Genomic DNA, 19,387 nt, shown 5'->3' on the forward strand with positions numbered 1-19,387 from the left:
AAAAGAAGAAAAAAAAGGGTGTTGTCAAAAGAGAAACAGTAAAAAGTCTGGTGCGGAAAGAGCATGCCGTTTCCCCCTTTCTCCTCTTTTTTTCCCCTCGACGACGACGACGAGGCGAAACGATATTCCTCGGATGATCAATGGTAGCGTTATGTCGAGGGGTTGTCAGGGGTGGATTGAATGGTACGCCCTCGCGGCGTCTTATCAATCCAAATTCTACATAACGTACCGTGGTATTGGGATATATCTTGATTTCCCAGCCTTTGATACCCTTTTTTCCAAGGTCCCGTGCGGGTCTCAAACTCACTGGTGAGTGGGCGGGGAGAAAGATAGATTGGTCATTACTGAGTCGTCTGGTGTCGCGAGCATGTCCCAAAAAGGAGCATCCTTGTAACCTGGCGAGGGCCGGGGGAGGGGCGGGGGGGGCTGAATCCCTTGACCCAAATGGACAGATGGATGGATGGGTTCAGGCGTTGACGACTGGCCCGCTGTCAAAAGGTCCTCGGGTGAGGCCACGATGGAAAGAAGGCAGCCAGCAGCAGCAGCAGCAGCAGGAGGAGGAGGACCTCGGGTCAATCAAGTACTAATTAGTTCGCCATCAAATTAGTCTTTTACGCATGATTATTCTACTGCTTGCTTCTGAATTTGCAGACGAGACAGAGGCCTGTGAGATGCAGCAGAAAAACACAAAACAGCCTCGGCTCTCGGGCCCTCGACAGGAGATCCCGGATCTTCAGGGCTTTTAGCTGCAAACAGCAAAGGCTCTGGTTGATGCTCTGCATGCTTCCGCTGTAACGTGGAGAATTTTTTTTTTCTCTTCTTCTTTCCCTTCCTGTTAGAATGCGTCGGGGCAATAATGTGGGATGGGTTAAGAGAAAGTCAAATACCACCCGAGACAACCTTCCCCGGGGGTTTCTCCTGACAGGGTGGCGCTTGAGAAGGGGGGCCCAGCGTCTGGTTGTTCCCTCGATCACGTGTGAACTTTGTGAATGACAATAGACAGGGCTTTGTCCATCTGGTGGTGCCTCTCGTGGCCCCAAAGAGAACAAAGACATCTCATGGAACCAGGGGGGAGCCAAGGTGTTACCTTTGGAATTGGGATCAAGTCCGTTTCCTGAGCGACCTTGTCCTTGGCGCCGTCCATCAAACGACAAGACGAGGAGCAACACTAACTCATGGTAGTATAGTACGTCGTCGTCGTCGTAAAAGTAGTAGTAGTGGAAGTAGGGGAGGAGGGTGGTGGTGGTGGTGGTGGTCGGGTCTTGGCAAGATCGCGCTCCAGGTACCCATGAGGCGAGACCCTGTTGGGTCCGAGAGGGACGAGATCGTTTTGGTGACGATGATGACAGGTCCGCGAGTGGAGCGACGCACGGGTCAGAGGCCGAGCAGTGTTTTCCGGTACAAGAGCCGGGCGGGGCCAAGCCCACGATGCAGGCCCTTGGGAGGAATGGAGACATCTGGGCATCTGGAAATAACAGAGAGCTGGACCCAGTGGAGGGCGAGGGAGGTCGCAGCCCGTTGAGAGCTGAGGCTCGACACATCAGCCACACACATTCACGCGCGCGCACACACACCCACTGGGTACTCACCCACCCGATACTAGCATTTTGTTTCTCTTTCTTCTTTCATTTATGCTTCTTTTCTCGTATTCTATGATTCTTCTTATTCTTCTTCTTGATAATAATCAAATTCAAGCAGGCTGACCGGATTGGTGCAGCCAAGCCCCTTCCTTCAATGTACTTGGGCCATCCCTTGTAAGGTTTTCCCAATGGGATTGCCATGATGATGGATGGTCCACAGCCCAGCGGCCCATCATCGAGGCGCGGGTCCCACTTTGGGCTTACTGCGGTTTCTTCCGTCTCTAGCTGTGTGGAGAGAGAGAGAGATGACTCGTCACATCAAAACCCTCCATTTATCTCAAATCTGGTCTGCAGTGCCCATATTTGAACAAGCGGGCTGTCCCAAAAAAAAAAGAAAAAGAAAGAAGAATAAAGGGGAAAGAAAGGAAAAGGAACAAAACATAAGAAGAAGGCGAGGCATACAAGAAGCACATGGTAGTGGTGGTGGCGCGCGAGGAGGGCGAAGTACCTCGGGCACATGCCAGACGCATACTACACGACGGCTCCAGGGCACCCAGAGCCTACGCCCGCACCCGTCCAAGAAAGAGGGTGTATGGACTTTTGCTCACCGGTCCCCTGGGCGAAACCTTGGCCCTCCACCCTCTCCCCCCCCCCCATTTCACCACCCCCCCTCAACCCTCTCCCTCTTTGGGCTACCATCATCGCATCAGGCGGTTGGAGGAATAGATATCGGCCTTGCACATGCCCCATCCTGCCACCTGCACCGGTCTGACCCCCTCTGGGCGAAGCGACGGAAAGAGAAAGAAGAAAAAAGACTGCAGTGTTCCGGGGCGAGGCCCCTGTTGGAAGACCGATTCGATCCAGACTGGGGATGTGTCTCGATGTGGACAAGCGTCGCACCGGCTGATCTGAGACATGGTGGCCTTTCTCTAGGTGGTGCGGTGCATGATAGGGCAGCCTTGGGGATAATCTGTCGTCGGGTTTGATCTGGGATGGACACACCGCACACATGTACAAACCACCAGCATCCCAAACATGGTCCGCTGCGTGCAATGAAACGAAATGGATCCCGGCGATGTTGATCCACCATGTCTGTTAAGCCAGCATATGCGCAATACCTTGTTGTTGATCGTTGGATTCGCTCTGCAAAACATTTTATCTCCATGCTTATCCTTTTTTTTTCCCTGGCCATTTTTCTCACTCTAACTGCAATGTAATGCAACACGATGCAAGCCCTACCATGCCCCGCTGTAGCGTCAGAAACAACAATAGCCGTTTGTTCTGGGACAGGTCAAAAGGCGTCTGATTGGGCTAGAGAGGTCAGGGACCAATGTGAGCTACTGCCAAGTAACGTCAACCTCGTCGAAAGTGTTGTGAGAGTCTTGTATGCCTTGTTTTGATTACATAATAAGGGCAAGCTTGTATTGCTATCTTGGAAACGTGCTGATGGTGGAAAACTGGTTGCATCGAATTGAAACTGTGAGAAGACAAGGGGAGGGGGAAGTGGTAAGGCAAGGAAAGGGGTGAGAAAGACACACACACACACAGATGCACCGAAAAAGAAGAGGGATGATGGATGGTCTGGACCGTCTACAGCGACTTGGACCCCTGTCCTAATCCTTCAAGAAAAGACCCAGAGCACATGTGCCGCAATAGCCATGATTGGGCCGGGCCACATACCATGTCCCCCCCTCCCCCCGACCCGCATGATAGCTGCAGGGCCTAAAGCACAGGCCCTGGGCACTACGCCATCACTAGGTAGTACTATAGTAGTCCTCTCCCAGAGAGATGTGCCCTGGTTCGCCCGGGGACACTGGAGCACTCTTTGGTTGTAACAGGCTTGTGTGCAGAGGGTACCTGTCATCAGAGCCACGCCGGTGCTTGCATGACGTGTATAGAGGACATACTAGATGTGCACCGGCCAGTAGTAACCACAGTAGTAATGTTTAGTACTCAGTACATGGAGTACCTTGTTTTTTCCACTCTTCCTTCTCTTCTGCCCTCTACCATACGTTTTAGCGTTCAATCACGGGCTGCGGCAGTCACCCGTCAGAAGAGGGACCCCCACCTTCTCGTGCCTTTTTTTTTTTTCTTCCTCCTTCTTTTCCCTCTCTCCATAGACACCTGGCGAGAACCTCCCGCCGCATCCTCAATCTTGGGATGTTTCCAACCTCAACGCCATCTATTCAATCCATTTCAATTCCCTCTATCTCTGGAGCTACTTCAACTTCTTATGTTTATCAGAACAGTTTAAGAAATAAGATTAGAAAAGAAAAGAAATATTCAAAAAAGAATGGAAGAAGAAAGACGAAGACTGCACACCGCCAGCATACTTTCACGCGAATTCAGTCCAAACTGAAGGATGCGAGTCCAAGCAAACAAGACCATCTACAAACAAGTTTCAGTTCAGCGATATCGATATTCTTCATCTACGAGCCAAGGCGACAGCATCTACAGCATTCACCATACCGGCATCTGCATTAGAGAAGAGGAACAACCGTCTTGACCACAGCAATCTTGCCATTCGAGGCCCACCCAATAATCTCATACCAAACCACCTCCTTCCATCAACAACATCACCCACCGGGCCAGGAGGAGCGAGCAGCCTTGTGTCACCCCCCCTCCTTTACTTCTTCTTCTTTCTGTCTACACACACGAACATAAACGGCACACTTTCTTGGATTCTCGTTCCAAGACCACTTGACTTTCTCCTCCCGGAATCCTGCCCCGGCACGGGGCATCCCTCTAGCGCGTCACCATCTCGTCGAGGTGTGACTCCGCACGCTTGCAGAGCTTAGGGCAATACGGTTTTACCGGGTGCATCCTGCGAGCGACCCATTATCTCTCGCTCACTCTTTCTCTCTTCGCACAAGCAACCCCTCCCCCCTCTCTTTCCCGTTTGCACTTCTGGTCGTCCTCACCACTTCGACCTCATCCTCGTCCTCCTAATAATACCCATACGCAATCCCACACATCCCCACCTATTTTCTGTCACGTTTCCAAGGATTCCAGACCTTGACCAACATTCATCTGGGAGACTGTACCTACATGAGCAATCAACATCATCGTCATCAACTTGAACAAGAGTACGACGACTTCTTCTACTACAACCCTCCCCCACCTCCTTCGGCACCGCCTCGTTAGGGGTTGCGTCGCCCCTCGCCCTGTCAGGCCAAGGCCAGGCCTTGCCTTGCCCTACATACGCGACCGCACCGCATCGCATTGCATCGCGTCACATCTCCCACAGCAGACGGGCCAAGCACCCAGCGGGGACGGGCGAAGCACGGGACGGGCGTGTCAAGCAGAGTACTATTTCCTGCTGCTACTACTACTACCTAACAGTCCACTCCCACAATCCCTGACACACTCTCCCACACACAAGACACACACACCCCCCCTCCCACCACCTCCCAGAGAGGTCTCTCTTATCTTTTCAAGGCCAATCCTTGCAACTAGCCAACTCCGGGTACCTGGCACCCCCATACTTTTGACTTTCCGGAAGACGACCCAAGTCCCATCTGCGACAACCTGGAACTGCTCTCACTCGTGACAAAGCGACCTCTTACTCTGCTCTGCACTACTCGAACTCGGCCCTCTCTCTCTTCTCTGTCTCCATCCACTTTACCACCTATTCTTCGACAATCAGCCTTGGACTGCTGCCACTGGACGGCGCACCACCCACCCACCCACCCACCAACCACTCCGCCCCACACCCACAACCACAACCATCATTCCGTCTTCTCTCTACTCTCCCCAAGGTTCAAACAGGCCCCATCCGTCCTGCGTTTAGCATCCACACCCACACGCAAGGCCAACCCATCGGCTTGTTCGTTCGTCTCCACCAATTTCCGCCTCCATTCCGTTTGAATTCTAATCCCTCCCCCCCATGGGCAGGAAGTGAGCAGATCTGCCACACATTCTTTCTCTACAACCCCTCCCCACACGCAAGTCTTATCTACAAACGACTTGTGTCCCTTCTTTTCCATCCTCACCAGCAACCTGCGACACATATTTTTTTCTCTCTCATCCCGCGCGACGGCCGAGACAGTCTCACCAACCATCCCTCTCTTGATCGGCGACCTGCATTCCTGCGCGCTCCGTCATCACCGTCTATCGCGCGCTACGGACAGACCTAACCTGCCCCTGTGCATTCGAATTTCTGATCGCGACGGAAGCGCTCAGACGCGTCCTGACCATTAAAGATTAAATCCCGTTCCTGCCACGCGACCGAGGAGCGCGAGGAAAAGGGAGATCGATTTTGTTCAGCATCGACGTCGCGATTAAACATCCGTGTGAGCCTCGCAAGATCTGTTTTCCGGCCATCGCGAACATTTCATCTCCACATTTCGTCGCATCTGCAATCTTGAGTCGATCAGCGCGATCGTCGCCTCTTGTCACCACCTCTTCTTTCGTAGGGGTTTCCATAGGGCTGTGCTGCATGCATCGCGACTCATGAATCGAGATTCGATCAACACCAGCGCCCAAGCCGGCGCTCTCCATCCTCTTCCTCTGTTGTCGCAGTCACAATCACAGTCGCAAACGCTGTCGCAAACATTATCGCAGTCGCAACAGCAGCATCCTGGTTTATCGTCATCCTCCTCATCGTCGTCTTACCCACCAGCCTCCCGACCGCTGAGCTCGACTCGGACAAGCCCTCTGGGTCCAACTTCCGCCACCGATACGACGGCGGTGACGACGACAACAACAGCAGCAGCAGCAGCAGCAGCAGCAGCAGCAGCAACAGCAACCACAAGCAGCGCTGCTATGGCGGCCTCTATTCTCGCCCCGGCCGTTCCGGCCCTTCCTTTCTCGTATACCCAGCCATCTTTCCCTCCCACTTTCCCCAGCGGACGGAATAGCGATCGCGATGCGCCAATCCATTCTGGCCTCCTTCAGGACGACTCCAAGCCCAGTGTTCTCATCCGCGGCCTCCGGGCCAACGTCGACGAGCAGTACGTGCGCATCATGTGCACCTTTGCCGAGAATGATATCGTCCACGTTGAACTTGTAGCCCCCCAGGGTGGTGGCGAGCAGGCAGTCACCCGCTCCGCCGTCCTCCAGCTGAAGTCGCTCGCGGCTGCGTGGGACGTCAAGAACACCCTCAACGGGAAGAACGGCCTGGCGGTCGAGATCCTCAACTTCACCTTCACACAGTCTTCCAACTCGTCGTCTAGTGGCCCCTCATCCACAACCTCGCCCGCCGTCGGTCCAACACAGGGTTCTCGGTTCGATGCGGCCTTCGCATCGCTCGACAGGACGTCGCCCTCGAGCACATCGCCCCCCAACGGCGATACTTATGCGCGCAACGGCAGTCTAGCCTACACCGAGTCGAGTGCAAATTACGGGTACAGGAATGCCTTTTCTTCGCCCCTCGGCGAGCAGCCACCGCGCGTGTCGGGCAAGTCACTGATCAACGATGCCACGGATGATGATGAGACTGGGGACATCATCAACAATCCTCGTGCGTACGCCGAGGGAGGAGCGTTCTCCTCCCAGCGCCGTGCCACTGCGCCTCACATCCCTCTCTCTGCGCACATGGCCGCGCTGTCCCTCAACACTGGCACCAATGCCATGTCCACAGCCCAGCGCGCCCACTCGGGCATGTTTCTACCAGCTGCGGCCCACGCCAGCCACATGTCTCCAACCGGTCTGAGCAGCGGCATGACAAACTTTCAGCGCGGGTTCGCACCCCTGAACGGCCGTATGCATTCCCACGCCCCACCGCCTGCGAATCCTGCCGACCAGAACCCGCCCTGCAATACCCTCTATGTCGGTAATCTGCCCATGGATGCGATCGAGGACGAGCTGAGGCGGCTGTTCACGATGCAGCGTGGCTACAGGCGCATGTGTTTCCGGAGCAAGGTGAACGGGCCCATGTGCTTCGTCGAGTTCGAGGATATCACAGCCGCGACCAAGGCGCTCAATGAGCTCTACGGTGCGATGCTCAGCAACAGCAAGAAGGGTGGCATCCGCCTGAGCTTTTCCAAGAACCCTCTGGGTGTCCGCGCAAACCCACCCGGTCTGGGCCATATCGGATCGCTGTCTGGAGTCAACGGCATGCCACCACACGGTGCCACCGGCTTTGGGGTGACTGGTCCTCCTCCTGGCCTCAGCGTCCCGCCAGGTCTCGGTGGCAACCGATCGGCAAATTCGTACCCAGTCTCCCCTCTGCCGAATGGATCTGGCGCCGCCCCCGCCCCCAATAACAGCAACAACACCAACACCAGCACGTCCTCGTATGCACATTCGACCAGCAATGCCAGCAGCTCGCTTGGCTTTGGCAATGGTGCCGCCTTCGGAAGGGACCCATGGGCGTCGGCCACTGGCAACTACTTCCATGCCGCGCCTACGACGAACAATGTGACTCCAACATCCAACGGGGGAGTAAGTGGTTCAAGCCTCTACCAGAATGGCTCTAGCCCTTACACAAACGACTCTACTTCTCACCTGAATGGTCCGACCCCTTATTCCAAGTATGGGAGGGGCCACTTCTAGGGTAGTAGCCGAGCCTTAGCTCCTCCTGAATACTCGGGAGGTGTGAGCGCTGTTTGTTTTTGCGCATGTATCCTGCGTTTTCTTTCCATTCTCCGTTTTCCCTTGTTTAATTTTTACAGTTTTACCTCCCAGTGTTGGAGTTGGCGCGCTCGGTTTTCTTCGACAGGTCGCAACGCATGGATTGAACAGACAACGCACCGGACACATGTCTTCTTTTTTGCTTTCATTTTTATCTCCCTTCTTTTTTTTTTCTCTTCTCTTTCCCATCACACAAGATTCCCCCCTTTCGCATATTCCTTCCACTTTTTCACGACACGGGCGGAGTTTATTGGTTTACGTTCTGCTTCACACCACAGCAACGAGGTTGATGAACCATGAGATATTCTCGGCTCTTGATACCCCCCTGCGAAAGCTGGTTTTTGAGGGCAGCACGGCGCATCTGGACGATGGGGTGATGACGGACCCCCCACCCTCCCATGCATGACACAGACTTTCTGTGCACAGACATGTCCTGGGGATTCGGCTTCACCCAGGGCCACGCATTCTCACGGGGCAGCGTATGGAGTTTCGGGTTCTCGCACACTTGACTACGGTCCGTGGCGCAGGACAACAACACTCATGACTGGCGGCTTTTGGGATCAGGGTTATGGATTGTTCAGGTTGTTTTATCCGGCGCGCATGAGCCATCGGATCCCAACGGGCCATAGTCTTGAAGAAGGGGTGCCAGTACCAAACTACTCAGCGCACCCGAAGGGAGTGGAAGAGGTACATCGAGACGTTGGGCAACCACCGGCGCCGACGTCAATTTCAACATGTTGTTTCGAACAAAAAGAAAAGTACGAAAAAGAAAGGGAAGGGTGGACATGCTGGAATTGTATTTTGAAAGGAAAGATCTCATCATTCAAGGCGCGGGAGGAAAACGCATCACATGGCGGCGGCAACATTCACCATACCCAAGGCACGAATACATACACGGCGGGGGGGCTTGAGACGTTTTATGGTGAGGGGAACCCAAGAAACACGAGAGAGGGGTTCGGCTTCTTTTGATTTGATCCTGGATGGCGCGACGACCTAAGGTGACGTCCTGGCAGGGACTGGAAATCGGCATAGACGCACCGGGCGTTCTCAGCGGCAGTACAAGACGCGCACGCGTGTAGACTGCTGGCGGCCATCTCGTCATGCTCAAAGTCTGACCTGGAAAACACAATATTTTTCTCTTTTTGTTTCCAGCAAGGAGGCCTGCATGAGATCCGCACCAACAGTTCACGGTGGTGGCATTGGACAGAGAATCAGCATCATCATCGGGGTTCTCTGTGGTCGGTTGGTGTTTGATAAAGGCCTGGGAAACCGCAAGAGGATGTTTTGGTGCTGGGGTATTCCTTGGTGCGGCGTTGGCTTTAGGGCGGCAATCGTTTTGTTTCGAGAAGAATTCTGATCTTGTTGTTGTATGTTCTCTGAGGCTGGCAAGCCTGGGCGATGGGATGGGATGGTACTCTTTATCGGGCAGCCATCGTCAATATTCTCCTGTCCTGTCCTCCTGACTGCCATCGTCATCGTTTTCTATCTTATATTTTTCATACTCGGGTTCCGGCGCGGCAGAAAGGTTCCGGGTTGCTATTCTCTCCTTGTCAAGGTTCACTAAATGTTGCTCCATGTCGGTGGGACATTTTTTTCTTTGCTTGTTGTCTCAGTTGCTCTGGGGGAAATCCAAAATCAAATCAATGCTCGGGGATCAATTGTCATAATAAGTACCTGCGTCATGCTCTCTCTCTCTCTCACTCTTTCACTGTGATAACCTGTCCACGGTCAGTAAGTAGTGCAGTAAGTACCTCCATGCTACCTTGACTGATTTTGTCCATGTTTTTGGGCGCCCTGCATTTGTAGGAGGAGGGGTAAAGTCTGAGTAGAAGGGAGGGATGAAAACATAAAACAGAAACAGTGGGTGGAGACGACCTTGGCCCCCATCCATCCTCCTCCTGATCATATGTATATGTATATGCATGCATGTCTCAGCCTCACATATATGCACAGTAAAAACACAACACCCCTCGCATAAGTTCCATCCAACAACATTAACAACAACAACAACAAGAAGAAGAAGAAGAAGAAGGGACTCCTCTCTCTTCAAATCTTGGCCCTTGCGGTTTTGGGATCCTTGCGCACAAACAGTGTGTGACACAGGTCCCGAATGAAGCCGACCCAGCCCTTGACCGTGGCGACGGTGTTGAGCAGCCGAATATACCTTCTGATGAAGAAGTCGACTGTGTCGTAGTCGTGTGCGTACACCTCCCAGACTGCCTGCCCTTTCCCCTCGGCCACGCTTTTGTCGACCAGCACCTCGTCTCCGTCATCCCCCTCCTCTTGTCTTACCTCTACGTCTTCGTACCCGGAAGATGACGGCGACACCTCGCCATCCGGCAAAACCCTTTTCCGCAGGTCCATTCTGGGCCCAACCAGCAGGGCCCGGCCTGCGATGCGGCCCTGCTGCTGGTCGCAGGCCACGAGGCGGGTGGCGGCGTCGACAGTGTCGTCGACGCGGGCGAGCCCCAGGCCGGAGAGCACGGCGACGGCCCGGTTCGGTAGGATCGGAGTGTCGACAAAGTATGGGCACAGCATATTGACGCGAATCCCCTGGCGGTAGCTAAGGATGCGCAGGGACCGGAAGAGCCCCGTCACACCATGCTTGGAGGTGACATACTCGGGCACGCCGGGGAGGGGGTATAGCCCTGCCGAGGAACCGACGAGGAGGAGGTGTCTGTCTCTGGTCTTGGTTGTGGTGGGGGGAATTCCTTGTTGTTCTGCTGCTGCTGCCGCTGCTGCTGCAGCATCGGGCGATGATGCGTCCCTCGGCAGCCAGAACAAGGCCAGGTGCGCCGTATACATGATGCCGACGAGGTTCACCTGGATGCAGCTCAGGTCCGGGGCTGGCGGGTTTGGTAGGTCCAGGCCGGCCGGGTTCTCGAAGCCTTTCCCCGTCGTAGCGCCATTCCTATCCGAGATGCCTGCAGAGGCGACGACGGCGTCGAGGGCACCGGTGGGCGAGAGACGTACGGCCTGCTGGAAGAGAGAAGCCTGTGAGGCCCATGAGGTCACGTCGCAATGGATGAAGTGGTGAGAGCCGCTGTTGTTGTCCGAGGTGCGCAGCTCGGCGATGAGGGCCTCGCCGGCATCGGTGTTGATGTCACCGATGATGAGGTGAGCGCCGTGAGAAGCCCAGTGCCGGGCAAAGGCGGCGCCACTGTGGGTGTTGCAGGTGTGATTGTGAGCGAGCTCATCCTCTCATGTGTGCGGAGAAAGAGAAGAAGAAGAAAAGAATGATTCAAGTAAAGACATACAGCCCTGAAGAGCCGCCTGTGATGAGGATGACCTTTCCCCTGAGCGTAGAAGGGGAATACGGTGCAGAAATGTCGACGGGGGCGGACTGGTCGATGGTCTCGACGATACGGTTCAGATCAGCCGGCGCGAGAGGCGCCATATTGTCTGTGTGCTTGTCCTTTTTTTCCTGCTTTCTTTCTTTTATACTATCTTTCTTTCTTTCCCTTCCTTCCTTCCTTTTCTTGCTTTCCCTTCCTTGTTTCCCCCTTCCCTCTTTGTAGTGTTATCACCGTCGAGTGGCCCTAGTGATGACAAATTGGATTGAGAAACGCACAAAAGAAGCACTTGAGGGTTTTGTCTTTTGGTAATTTTCAAGGTGGGCCAGTAATGAGGACGATAACAATGGTGGTGAAAAAGGAGAAAGTAAACTGATACAAATACGAAAAAAGATATTCTCAAGGAAAATGGATACACAACACTCAGGACCAAGGGGAGCAACAAGTAGTATGCAGCTCTGCCGAGGTACGACTTAATAAGAACATTATTGAAAAAAGGGTCGGCCGACATTGTTGTCTCCCCGGTCTGGTGGTGGTGGTGTGGTTTGCACACATGCCATCACTCGCCCTCCCCCTCTCAAATCTCGTCTCTAAATCCCCCCACACGGGGCTATAAAGGACATACCATAGTAGTGCTATTACCTCTTCTCATCGCAGCTTGCCTCCCGATGTGGTCGGTGGGCGCGGAGTGTCAGTCACCGAACGAGGCAAGGGTTGTGGGGGGAGAAAACGCCACCATCCCAGGAGGGGGGAAGAGAGGGGGGGAGGGTTTATCACGATGTGGTCAGACAGAGGAAAAGAGTGGGAAGAGTGGGTGGGGAGCAAGATGGGAGGGGGCGTTCAAGGGGGCTTTCAGCCACGCCGGCTGGATGGGGAAGGTGGCGTTGTGCCGTCGACGTGCAGGACGGCTATCATGGCGTCTCTGCTGACTAGGTACTCTAATCAAGGGCGGCGCTCTATTTGATTGATGTTTTGATCCCCCAAATACGAAGAAAGAAGTAGAAAAGAAAAGAGGAAAAAAGAGGGAGGGGTGGGAGAAATGGAGGTGGGGGCAACTTTGAACAAGAGGGAGGAAAGAGGGGAGAAGAAGGGAAAGAAAGAGGGACAGAAACCACGTTCGTTCCTGCAGAATGTGACCAACAACAACAGGGAATGAACGACCCAATTGTAACCTCGTCACCGACAACTGGGTAAAGATCAAGTCATCATTACATATGCAAATGACAAGAGAGAGGTTCCCCCCCCCCCCCCCCCCGGGCCCCCAACCCGCCAAGTAGTGGCACTCGAGAGCCGGAGATCTGTGGCTCTAATGTCTCCAATTGTCTGTATTATCTCTTTTTCTTACTTTGTACAGCCAAATCCCTATCCGCTGCAATCAATATGGACTTGTCGTACCATGAGGTAAAATATATTAGGTCAGCACAGCCGTGTGGATGCAACGCGTGTCATTATGACAATATTGAAGAGTCCATAATGGTTTGTTCTCCCCTTTGTCTTCCCTTCTTTATCATCCGACCTTACCCCCTGGTAGTGGGCTGACTTTACTGACTGATTTGACAAGGGGCCACAAATTCGGCTCCTATCTCCTAGGAGAATAAAAATAAAAACCCTCCGACCCGGTCGTCTCTCCAGATCCTCGACTACGCGGCTCCATAGAAGGTTCAATTTGACACGTGAGTGGACATGCCTGGACTGAGGGCAAGGATAAATTAATTTCTCTGGTGTTGCATCTCGCATGCAGCGCATAAACCATCCTCCCATGACTTCCCAGGAGAACAACTTTTTGGCTTCCTCCTCCTTCTCCCATCACCATTTGGCTGACTTCTTAATGTAGACATACATATACATACATATATCTATATATATATATATATAATAAATAGAAAGGATATACAGAGTCACATCAACACAAGAGATACAAAAACGTATGAAAAAAGCATTGCGTATGTGCCCGTCCATCACACCACCAGCCATGTCTTTCTCCACATCATATATATATATGTTTCCTGATCGCGGTACCAAAGATAAAAACATAGAAAGGAGCAATAGGCAGTAGTAGCAAATCGAAACCTTCTCTGACATGAAGCTCCTGACCCAAAACGCCTTACACAGACAGGGGATATGAATTAAGAAAGCAAAAGAACCCTCCAAGAAATATCGTGAAGGAAAATAGAAAGTCACTCTTTCGTGCCTTTATGGTTGGTTTTTTTTTCTTGGTTTTTTTTTTTTTTTTTTTTCAGTAAGGAGGCCTCGTCAGGTTCCCCAGACTTCCCTCTCCAGCCCTGGCGTCGATACCCCTGAGCAGCGACTGCAGGCCCATGGTGGGCAGAGGTTCGTCGGCCGACTGAATACTGCCCAGAGTCGAGGACCGGATGGTATCGCCGCCCCTACTCTTGATGCTCCGCTGTCTGAGCTGCTGTCCCTGCTGCCTAGAGCCCGCCGCTGCGGCTGTCGTTGCTGTTGTCGTCGTTGTCACGGGCGAGTTGGACACGGGAGAAGAGGACGCATAGTCCTGTCTGGCGATACCTGCCGTCGGCGAGCCACTACTGCTCAACCCAGAGGGCAGCGGTGGCACGGGCGGCACCCCTTCGTCATCCTGCAGGACGGGTGAGGACTCTGAGGGCGGGTTTGAGTTCAATGGCCCTAGGGACACGCCGTCAGAGCCCTTGCGCTCGCGAGACATGGACCGAGACCGCCTGACAGCGGCTGGCGAACCGGTCGTGCTGCTCTGGCTCTGGTTCTGAGAGTATGCCGTGGCTGGGGGCTGTGGAGGGTTGAAGGACATGTCCGAGGTGGACATGTCGTAACTGATCATGCTGTCGTCGCTGCTGGACATGTCGCGCACACCCGCCGTGAGCGGTGGCGCCTCGACCTCGCCCGAGAGGACCATCTTTAGGTGGCTGATGGACGTGACAAAGCCGCCGCCCTGTTGATTATGATGATGATGATGATCTTCTTCTCCTTCTCCTCTCGAGACGCCGCTGCGTACACTCGTCCTGCGAACTTTGGAGCCCGTGCCGCCTCCTCCTCCTCCTATGGGTAGCGCGAGCGTGCGTCCCGCCCCCGCCATCTCTGGCCCTGGTTGTGACCGCGGACGGAGGTCATTTGTGCTCTGGAAAGGCGAGTCGGCCAACAATGCCCTGCTGTTCCCCGTCCCGTTCGCCACGGCACCATTAAGACCAAGGCGACCACGGCTGGTCGTCCCCCCGTTGGTGCCCGAACGAGAGCCATTCAACGAGGTAGACTTGCTGGCGGCTTGGATGGCAGCCATAGCCGAGTCACGAGACCAGTCAAACAACATGGCCTCCTTGAAGATAGACGGGACTTCTCGGGTCGTAGAGGACGTGCCTGCAGCAGCAGTGGGGCTCGCCGTCAGGCTGGAGCCGAGCATGGGCTGGGAGAATTGACGGCTGGGCGAGCCTGGAGGGCTGCTCGGTGGAGACATGGCGCCGCCGCCGGACCCTTCCTGGTAGCTGGTGCAGATACAGTCGACCAAAGACAGGCGGTCGTCAAAGGGGAGCAGTGCCTCGGACTCTGCCTCCTCGGGCGACAGCTTGGTCTGCTGTGTGGCGAGCATGCCCGGCGTCCCGATCTTGTCCAGCGGCGGTGCGGGAACCTGAACCCCGTCGACCCAAAAGTGCTTGGTCCGGCGGCGGATGATCTCGTTCTGGATGGCCCTGCCGACCACGGAGGCGTCAAAGTCAAACTTCTCGGTCAGGATCCAAAAGTAGCCGTGGCACAGGCTGCCCAGGCGGACTTTTTGTTGCGGAGTGTCCACCTCCTGGATATCCTCCTGCAGCCGGAAGATCATAGGTAGCCCGAACCGCACCGCGTTGACCCCGAGGCGCATGACAAGTTTGGTGTTGAGGGTGTGCAGGAGCACAATGTCCGCGTCGTAGTCCAGAAACTGCAGTGCATTGTCGTAGATGGTGACGTGGAGCAGGTGAAGGAAGTGGCTCTTGGGTCTCCTAGAGGACTTGTCTCTGTAGGACCCTGCTGCCGCTACTGACCGGGCCCGCCTGGCATCCACTGCTGTTGACGTTGTCGTCATCGCCATCAGGGCTTCCGTCCTGGATGCCGCCCTGGAGGGAGGAAAGCTGTCCTCTCGTGCGACCAGATCCTTTTTGTTGGTCTCCCGGTCAAGCCACGTAACAAGGGCATCGACATAGGCCTTTCTGACCTCTCCGTCCGGGTCCCTCAAAAGCCACTGGGTGCCGTCCCACTTCTCCATGGGCACGGGATACCTGGACAGGCTGATGGTGCCGCTCATCTTGACCTTTGGGTTTGCCACCCGTAGGATGAGCTTGATGGCCCGCAGTGCCGTCAGTTTGGCGATGGTAAGTGAGAACAGCGACGACTCGAGGTGTTGCTGCCCCTGCTGCCCCTGCTCGTCCGACCTGGTCTCTGTATCCGTCAGGACTTCTCCGTGGGGGGTCGAGGTTGGCGTCCTGGACGGCTTCAGCCTCAAAAGGAGCGCAGACACCATATCGATGATCTGCTCGTTGTAGTACACATGCGTTGCCAGGTCGCCCATGGTCTGCTGGATCCGGCCTAGCAGCTCCTTGCGCTGTGCATTTGGTGTGGCGACCGCTGTCGCTGTTGTCCCCTTTTCCTCGTCCTCGTCGCTGCCACTTGTTGTCCTTGTCGCGCCGTTGCCGCCACCCGTCGGATCACCAGGCATCTGCAGAAGCCTCCTCATCTGTTGGAGCAGGCCCAGCAGCACATCCATGACGCTGAGCCCAATCAGGTTGACATCGGACCGCAGCAGAGAGCCCATCATGGCTGTGAGCACAATGTGGTGGCGAAGGGTGTCGTCCCTCATGGGCGTGCGCACCATCGTGTCCATGGCGTTGACCAGGATCACATATCGTTCCTGCATGGGAGCCCACCGTGCCACCAGGCCGTACAACTTGATGGCCCAGCCGTGGTCTCTCCCGCCGCTGCCACCACCGCCGCCACCGCTCGTCTTGAGTACCATCTCGTCCTGTCGGATGCGCTCCTCGGTAAATCGGAGCAGGGCCGTGGTGGCCGTATGCATCTGCGACCTGTTGGGCACAACAAAGATCTGCTTCAGGCACTGAATAGCCAGCACGCCCGCATCTTCCTCCTCCATCTTCTCCACGTCGCCTGCTGACCCAGACAGTGCGATCGGGTTGGGGTCGCCCTCGCCCTCGGCCGTCCTCGCCGTCGCGCTGCTGTTCCTTCTCTTGAGGAGGTGTTCTGTGCTCACTTTCTCCTCCATGTTGGCACGCCGCAGCAGCACGTCCAGGGAATCCTCGTCGTCCGTCCATAGGTTCTCTAGAATCATCGGCACCAGCGTGTCGATCTGCCGCCCCGCTGGAGATGACAGCGCATCCGAGGCCGCGATGCTCTTGATGGCCTCCAGGCCCGCATTCCTCCACCGAAGCGCCACCGGCTTGCTCCGCTTGTTCTTGACCCCCCCTTGCGGCTCGCGGGTCGACGCCAGGGACGCATACTGCTTGACGATGGCTTCGTACTGGCCCAGGTAGAGCTGATCGGCAAATAGCGACGAGGCGTCGTGGTTCTGGCAGAAGGCGTCAAACGTGGGAATGGAAGACTCGACCATTGTAATGTCGCCGGACCGCAGGATGAGGTCGAGGATCTTGAGCACCGATGGCGCAAACAACGGCAGGTCCTTGGGGCTCTTCTCGATCAGCGCCTCGAGGATCTGGAGCGTAACCTGGACATTTCTTGGCACACGGGGTCAGTATTATCATCATGCGTGTGTGTTTGTATGCGCGCGCACGTCCTATCCAGGTCTCTCTCTACCCCCCGGAGACACGACTTTGAGAAGAGCGAGGGGAGCGAAGAAAGGAACAAGAGAGGAAAGAAGAAGAAAAAAACAAGGGGGGAAGAGTGAAAAGAGCATACCCGATACGCTGGCGCCATACATCACTGGCCGTCTTCTTCTCCAGGAAGCTGCCAACCTTCTGGATCTTTGTCCTGCGCGAGGTGGCATAGAACAGAAGATAGCTCAGCTCGGACGAGTTGGGCTTGACATCAACAGCCCCCTTGGACGTCCGGGGATAGCACTTGAGCACAAGGACCTGATGCTTGGGCCGGCATTTCTGCTGGAGCGCGTGCATTGTGCCTGTGTCTTTCTGGCCGCCGGGCCCTTGATCAAGCTCAGGCTGGCGCTGGCCTGTGTTCCCCTCCGCGTAGCAATAATAGTACTTGTCCTTCTTCCTTCTTCTCCTCCTCCTCTTCTCCTCCTCTGTCGTTTCTAGCACAGCGTACAACTTCTCCGGATAGGCAACCCTGGTTGATTCGCTGTAGAGCAGAACTGCTTGGGCGTCCAATCGATCGTGTCGGGTCGGGTGCGGTTGTTGTGTAAGGCTGGCTCAGGGTCCAACAGGAATGGGGCAGTTCAGGTAGGACTCGATTCGGAGTGTGGTTTACGGTAAAAGGTCCGACGTCAGCCAAACACGGGGCGGAGAGAAAAGAGGAAGGAAGGAAACAAGGCCCCCGAAGCAGAAAGGAGTGACGCGAGGAATGCAAGATGCTGCAGCAGGGTCAGAAGACAAGAGAGAGAGAGAGAGAGAGAGAGAGAGAGAGAGAGAAGAACTTAGAGGAGTAGAACAACAAGAAGATGAGTGACGTGGAACCCAAGCACACAAAACAAGCTTGGGGTGGGCATTATAGGAAAACGGGAAATTTGCGAGGGAAGCGAAGGCCTACCCCGAGATGCCCGTATCGCAGATGCAGGTAATCTTACTGGTACTTTGCTACTGGCTGTGCATATAGTAGTGACAAGGGCTACGACGCCTACGGTAAGTAACGGAGTGTTAAGAGTGCGCTCGCTGCAGTGGCCGTAAAATTAGTGACTGTTTAGTGAGTGGGATTTAGAGTTGGGGCATCCACCAACCATCCCACTGAAGGCGGATCTTTGCACGGGCCGCACAGCCTGTGTGTGTATTATGCAGTGGTCCAGATGCACGGCGTAAAATTAATTTCAAAATTACCATGTTGCGATCAAAGTATGGTAGCATATAATAAATATACCAGCAAGAGGGGAAAGATTTTCTCTGTTTTTGTTTCCCCAATACGCATGAATCATAGGTTTTGATGTAGTATACGGTATGTTTGATTTCTATTCCTTCAAAATGGATTGTGTTTCTTCTGCAGGTCTCTGTGCCTTGTGGTGGTGGAGTCAGCCCACACCATCCAAGTATTCGGTCCTCCTCCTCATTTATCATCGCCCAGACCAGGATCGTCATCATACATATCAGCTAGGTATTTTATGCTTAGTAGCTATCATAGTGGTGATTCTCTCTTCTATTCATACCTTTGCGATGGGCTTGTGCTTCCGTCAGCAGCCTATAATTGTCTCGTGCACCTTGTTTCTCCAGTTCCCTCGCTTCTCTCCTCTTCACACTACAGTCACAGCTGAGCTGAGCAGAGGATGTTGGTGAATGGCTGGGAGCCTGTTGGATGGAGGCAGAGCCCACTTTGATATGCAGCCAGCCCTACAAAGCCTCCACACAGCATGGCTGCTTATGGTACGTAGCACACATCTTACATGGAGGAGTTGACACATTCTTAGGTAGAAGATAGCGTGGTCTGGTTCAGTGGACCCTAGTTGAACAACAAACCACGCAGCACCCAAGGCTGAACTCTGTCGTCACTGTGCAGCAACAGCAGCGAGGGGGGCTACCCTCGTCATCAAGAGCTAGCAAAGCTACGCAGAAGATGTGATGGCTGTCTGTTCTATTCTCTTTAGTTTTTTTCCACCAACAGTCTTCATCACATCCAGATGAAAAGTCATGTTATAGATGGCCCTTCTCATTGACTGCCGACATCAGGTCAGCTGCCCACAAGGCAGGTGGGTGCATGAGCATCACCAGACTTGACTTGTGGTGATGGGAGGGTGTCCTAATGCTATCCTCGCCATACATTGTAGTGGTGAACCCTTGTCAAACA

The 19,387-nt window shown here is 54.5% G+C and overlaps 3 protein-coding genes across 3 annotated transcripts; 1 reads left to right on the top strand and 2 right to left on the bottom strand.

The window, feature by feature from the left end:
• Window positions 1–6,287: 6,287 nt before the first annotated feature.
• On the top strand, window positions 6,288–7,796 carry M406DRAFT_218232 (uncharacterized protein; the record flags this gene model as incomplete). The annotated part of the gene is made up of 1 exon (XM_040915525.1): window positions 6,288–7,796. A coding segment is annotated over one exon (1,509 nt), but the record flags the coding sequence as incomplete, so codon positions are not given.
• An 880-nt stretch (window positions 7,797–8,676) lies between these two features.
• Window positions 8,677–11,550, bottom strand: M406DRAFT_286481 (uncharacterized protein; the record flags this gene model as incomplete). Its single annotated transcript, XM_040918683.1, has 3 exons — window positions 8,677–10,430; window positions 10,500–11,313; window positions 11,411–11,550. The coding sequence occupies 3 exons, from the start codon at window positions 11,548–11,550 to the stop codon at window positions 10,200–10,202; spliced, it is 1,185 nt and encodes a 394-aa protein (XP_040779521.1). The 3' UTR covers window positions 8,677–10,199.
• A 2,666-nt stretch (window positions 11,551–14,216) lies between these two features.
• M406DRAFT_215858 (uncharacterized protein) lies at window positions 14,217–17,553 on the bottom strand (the record flags this gene model as incomplete). Its single annotated transcript, XM_040915472.1, has 3 exons — window positions 14,217–14,372; window positions 14,436–17,157; window positions 17,339–17,553. Coding segments are annotated over 3 exons (3,093 nt in total), but the record flags the coding sequence as incomplete, so codon positions are not given.
• Window positions 17,554–19,387: the final 1,834 nt, after the last annotated feature.

Source organism: Cryphonectria parasitica (assembly GCF_011745365.1).
Source record: "Cryphonectria parasitica EP155 unplaced genomic scaffold M406scaffold_2, whole genome shotgun sequence".
NCBI classification, from domain to species: Eukaryota; Fungi; Ascomycota; class Sordariomycetes; order Diaporthales; family Cryphonectriaceae; genus Cryphonectria; species Cryphonectria parasitica.